Source organism: Gavialis gangeticus, unplaced genomic scaffold (assembly GCF_001723915.1).
Source record: "Gavialis gangeticus isolate Ggan-Ray unplaced genomic scaffold, GavGan_comp1, whole genome shotgun sequence".
In the NCBI taxonomy this organism is placed as follows: domain Eukaryota; kingdom Metazoa; phylum Chordata; order Crocodylia; family Gavialidae; genus Gavialis; species Gavialis gangeticus.
The window spans coordinates 11,646,205-11,651,800 of NW_017729017.1; the positions used below are offsets into that span (position 1 = coordinate 11,646,205).

Here is a 5,596-nt window from a genome sequence, read left to right on the forward strand (position 1 = left end):
CTACACCAGACTTACCAGCTGGAGGCAGCTCTCCACACTGCAGGCCAGGTTTCAAAAATTGGATTGGTATCAGCCAATATGCCTCCTTAAAAATCAGCTATCAGTATCAGCTGCAAAATTCTCTATTGGTGCACCCCTACTTCTGAGATGTAAAAAACCCCAAAAACAAACAAACAAAAAAACCCAACTCCCAGCACTGTATCTGGATATAGTCAACACACAGATCATTAAGAGAAGGGTTTTATTTAAAACATCAATCAAGTAATTCTTGAGTTACCTCATCAAAGTCTTCGCCAAACCCTACAGGTTTTGAAATAGCTGTTGAAATCTCATCTGCCAATTCCTGCTGTTCTGCAATGTCCTGCATTAACTCATCTACTTTATCAATATCCCTGAAGGAAGAAATATGGAAAAGGTTAAGTCATTCACTTGCCTGGCACTAGCCATTAAATTACATTTGCTGGCTTTGTGGCAATGCCACTTCCTGATGACATTTCAGACATGCCTATTCTCAACCCCATCCAGATCTTTTTGCCAGTTACTTTATCACGAGCAATCTCTGTTCCCTACCTCCTGCCAAAAACTGCTGCTACTCACTGCTGCCGATAAACTGCTACTTCTACCCTTTGCAGACATAAATGATAATGGCAGGCACTATTTCTAGACAGCACAGGAAGCTGCCATCTTCCACAAGAGCAGCTTGGTTTTAGTTTTTAGAGACTTTTGTCTCTAAAAGGGCAGCTGAACAAAAACAAAAGGAAGGCATTTTAACAAAGAACAGCATGTGACCTCACTCTCACTGAAAATAAGGGGGGTTGCCAGAGTTTCTGAAAGCTGACAATTCTTCGTGAATTTTTCAGAAACATTAAAATGCTTCAATCATATGATTATTCTGTAGGGTCACTATAGGGCTGAGTTAAGGTTATTTGCCCTAATTCTGCATTTTCATATCAGAACATGCTGGGATTTCTCTTATTTCTGACTCATTTTTCCTGGATCTATAACATTTGGTTTTGCAACAAATACATCTTTGTAATTTAGTTTACTGTCCATTACTGACATACACTCTCAATCTTTATGTAATTTTTGGTTTTTGTTGTTGTTGCTTTTTTGTTTTTTGTTTTTTTTAGAGGTGCACCAATGTATCAGCTGCATATTGGATCAGCACCGATAAAAGGGAAATTTACATTATCAGCTATCATTTTTTTTTGACCATTGTAGCCAATAATGTTTTCTGATAAACATAATTAATTGTGCCTTCTGGCCAGGGCCCCCAGACGCCTGGGTTCCCTCTTCCTTGTGGGGCCAGCACTCTCAGATGCCTGGGTTCCCTTGAGAAACAGCGGGTTTCCCCTTCCACAAAGAAAGCATTCCAACTGCAAGGGGTCTTGCTTGGGGCTGCTGGGAGTGAGATGCCGAGGGCACAGCATACACATGCACAGGCACATGCTTGCACATGGCCAGGAAAAAACAGCCAGGCAGCAGGAGAGCAGCTCCCTGCAGAGAAGTCTATGGAGATGGCAAGGGGTGTGTGGGGGTGGGGAGAGGGACAGAACCACAGGAGGCTCATCCAGGGGACATGGGGAGATGCAGCTCCCTGCCACTGTGTTCACCCCCTAGGGGGAGGAGGGATGCGCCCCACTAGATGTGTGGCAGGATGGATGTGGGCTGCTTGCTGTGGGCTCACGGCTCTCTGCTCTGCTGCCTTTCCCTCAAGAGTCCCATGCTGGCTGCGCACTCACTGCTCAGCTGGCAGCAGTGGGGGTGGCAAGTTGTGCCCCCCACTGCTGGGCAGCCAGGGGATGCACGGCTGGTATAGGGCCCCCGGAGCAAAAGCAACAGAGCAGAGAGCCCTGAGCCCATAGCTGGCAGTCCGTATCCAACCTCACCCCACTCAGCTCTGCTTAAGTGTCCCTGTGCTTAAAAATGGTGGCAACGGCACTTGAACTAAAGCTCATTCACCAAGTTTTAGCTCACGTGCTCCTGCCACCATTTTTGCAGGCTGCTGGAGTCCACCAAAAAGGTTGATGTCAGTACATTTTAAAGTACTGACATAAATAAACCTTTTTTTTTTTTTTGTTCGCTCCAGCAGCCTCCAGCATCACAGTAACCAAATCAGTTACCGGATTGGTATCAGTTGATGTGGCTTGTTAATAATCAGCTATCGGCCAAGAAAACCTTTACTGGTGCACCCCTAAAATTTTTATTTGGCATTATACTGAACAGAAGAAAGAGATGAATTGCTATGAACTATTTTAAACATGACTTAAGTCTCTGCTGGTATTATATGGATGGTGACAGAATACATATTTGAAGTCATTTTAGATGATACTGACAGAATTTCTGTTTTAACAAAGGAGTAATGTATTTGTCAGCAATCACTTCATACCCTGTGGTACATTTCCAGATTGAAAAATCCCAATCTTTTACATTTTGGTCAATATGCAATTTAATCTAACGCTAAAGAAATAGAAAGATTTTACTGCTTTGCCTGGAACCGCTACAAAAAATGAAGTCAGTCATTTCAGGCAAAGCATTTATCAGATTGAATGGGACCCTTGCTTTTTATTTTATTTGTAAAACTACAGGTTTGCTTTCTGGAAGTACTTACATGTTATCATGAGCAGCTTTCATAGCTTTAGCAGCAAAGCCCATATTTTTGAGTACTTCAGTATTGGTGTTGGCATTTTCAAGGGCTTCTCTCTGGAATTCAATTGTCGATAACGTACCATCTATCTGTGCAAGCTGCTTCTCATACCTTTTCTTGCGCTTTAGGGCTTGAAGGGCAGCTGAACAAAAACAACAGCAAAAGAGATTTACATGATGTGTCCAAAATAACAATTCAATTCTTGTAATAAAAGCCATTTACAATGCATTGTTTAATTCATTTAACTAATTACACCTTCTGCTTCTCTTTCTCCTTTAATTAAAATTTGTTACTGTTGTGCATTGCTACCTAAACAAATGTAATAGTATCCATGTTCCTGATGTCCATTTATGGAAAAATAAAATCTAAGAACAGTAACCAAAAGCTTTGCAGATGAGTTGCTCAGGGAAAGCAAGCAGCAGAGTTTACCTGGGTGGTGTGGTACAAGTGAGGTCTGCTCCCCACCCCCAATCTGGCCCATGGCTGCCCCCAGAAGCATTCTGCATGGGGCCAAGCCCTGCCTACTCCTATCCAGGGAAACCTGCACCACACTGCCACCCAACCCACACCAGTCTAGATTGCACTGCCCCAGCTCCTGCCCTGGCCAGCATGCACAGCTGCCCAGAGGGGCTGCTGCCACAGCTGCCCAGGTACTGCTCAGCTCCCCACTGCCTCCAGAGGCTCTTCCTTCTGCTCCTCCTTCCCCCACCGTGCCGTTTTGGGCAGCAGGGAAGCTATGGAGACCCGTGCCAAGCAGCAAATGCCCAGCAAGATGGGTTGGGGTGGGGGGGGAGGCAGCAGGGAAGCTGCAGCCACGTGGACTCCTGCACCAGTGCATGGGGCTCCCACTCCAGGTTGCCTTCCATTCCGTCCATCCGGCCAGTGCAATGAGCAGCCATCTGAGGGCAGCTGAGTGGGTAGAAAGAAGCCGGGAGTGTGGCAGCAGCTGCCTGGCTTCAGCTTGGTGTGCAATCCCTGTCATGTGTCCCCACGGCCACCATTGCTTCCCCATGCTACCTGCTGCCTGGAGCACCACAGCAGGAGCAGGAAGAGGAGCCACTGGAGGTGGGGAGAACAAGCAGTACCTGGGCAGCTGCAGCAGCACCAGAGGCAGCAGCACCAGAGGCAGCTTCCAGGGAAGCAGCAGTGTGCTGTGGGTTTCCCCAGGCAGGGCTTGGCCTCATGAGAAGCACCACAGGGGCTTCCATGAGCCAGATCCAATCAATTGGTGGGCCAGATCCAGTCCATGGTCCTTATTTTGCCCACTCTTTATGTAGGCCTTGGTATAACAAATGCTAATTGCACAGTTATGATTAGGCTGTAGGCTCAGGCACCAAAAGTAAATATGCTGGGCTGTCTAAAAGTGCACATTAATTCTAAATGAGCAAGAGCAGTTAAATATACAACGATCCTGGACTTCAGGAGGGTGGACTTCAATGAGGTAAGGAGAATAGTCAGGGAGGCACTGAGGTCCTGGAGGGGAGAGGAGTCGGGTGTTCAAGAAGAGTGGTCTTTCCTTAAGGATACAATCCTCCAAGCCCAAAGGGAGGTAATCCCAACAAGGATCAAAGGGGCAAGAGGGCGCAAAAGCCCCCATGCCTCACCAAAAGCATACAGGAATGTCTCCTAGTTAAAAAGGAGGCGTACACCCAATGAAAGGGAGGGGCCATCACCAGGGAGGACTATACCTCAGTTGCTCAGGGCCACAGGGGTGTGGTCAGGAAGGCCAAGGCGGAGATGGAACTGGGACTAGCTACCTGGATCAACGACAACAAGATGTCCTTTTTTAAATACACAGGGGGTAAAAAGAAGGTACCAGGTAAAGTGGGGACTCTGCAAGACACGCTAGGAAATCTGGTCATCGCACCAGACAACAAAGCTAACCTATTTAACTACTTCTTTGCCTCCATTTTTTTGAGCAGGGACAAGGTCACCCCCCACTGGGACCCCCGTAGGTCCCAGGGGAGGCACACCCAGACCTAGGGTCAGTGAGGATCTAGTCAGGGAACTTCTGGAGGGACTGGACGTATTTAAATCAGCTGGTCCGGACGATCTCCACCCCAGAGTGCTGAGGGAATTAGCAGAGGTCATTGCGGGACCACTGGCACAGTTTTACAAGCACTCGTGGTGCTCTGGCATGGTGCCAGAGGACTGGAAAAAGGCCAATGTGGCTCTCATTTTCAAAAAAGGGAGGAAGGAGGACCCAGGAAACTATAGGCCAGTTAGTCTTACCTCGATCCTGGGTAAGCTTTTTGAGAGAATTATCCTGGCGCATGTCCATGAGGGGCCAGGGGAGAGGTTATGCTTAGGGGCAACCAACATGGGTTCATTATAGGCAGGTCTTGTCAGACCAACCTGGTGGCCTTCTATGACCAGGTCACAAAATCCTTAGATGCAGGGGTAGCAATGGATGTAGTCTTTCTGGACTTTTGGAAGGCTTTCAACACTGTCTCTCACCCCATTCTCGTTAAAAACTAGGGGACTGTGGTGTCGACACCTACACTGTCAATTGGGTCACTAACTGGCCAGAGGGCCGCATCTAGAGAATGGTGGTAGATGGGTCCTATTCGACCTGGAGGGATGTGGGCAGTGGGGTTCCGCAGGGCTCCGTCCTCGAGCCCACACTGTTCAACATCTTCATCAGTGACTTGGACGAGGGGGTAAAAAGCACCCTGTTCAAATTTGCAGACGACACTAAGATGTGGGGGAAGCGGGCATGCTAGAAGGGAGGAATAGGCTGCACTCAAACCTAGAAAGGTTACAGGGGTGGGCAGATGAGAACAGGATGGGTTTCAACACTGACAAGTGCAAGGTGATGCACCTGGGGAGGAAGAACCAGCAGCATACCTACAGGTGGGGGAACTCCCTTCTCATCAGTGCAGAGGCAGAAAAGGATCTTGGAGTCATTATTGATGCCAAAATGAACCTGGGCCAACAGTGTGGGGACGC

General features: G+C 47.7%; 1 protein-coding gene across 2 annotated transcripts in view; it reads right to left on the minus strand.

Moving 5' to 3' along the window:
* CHMP4B (charged multivesicular body protein 4B) overlaps window positions 1-5,596 on the minus strand; it is a 65,659-nt gene that overhangs the window by 8,932 nt on the left and 51,131 nt on the right. For both annotated transcript variants that reach the window (XM_019513102.1, XM_019513101.1), the window contains exons 2-3: window positions 2,612-2,789; window positions 278-392 (exon numbers count right to left, since the gene is read on the minus strand). In XM_019513102.1, coding sequence (XP_019368647.1) covers window positions 278-392; window positions 2,612-2,789 — 293 coding nt within the window. The remainder of the gene's footprint in view (window positions 1-277; window positions 393-2,611; window positions 2,790-5,596) is intronic.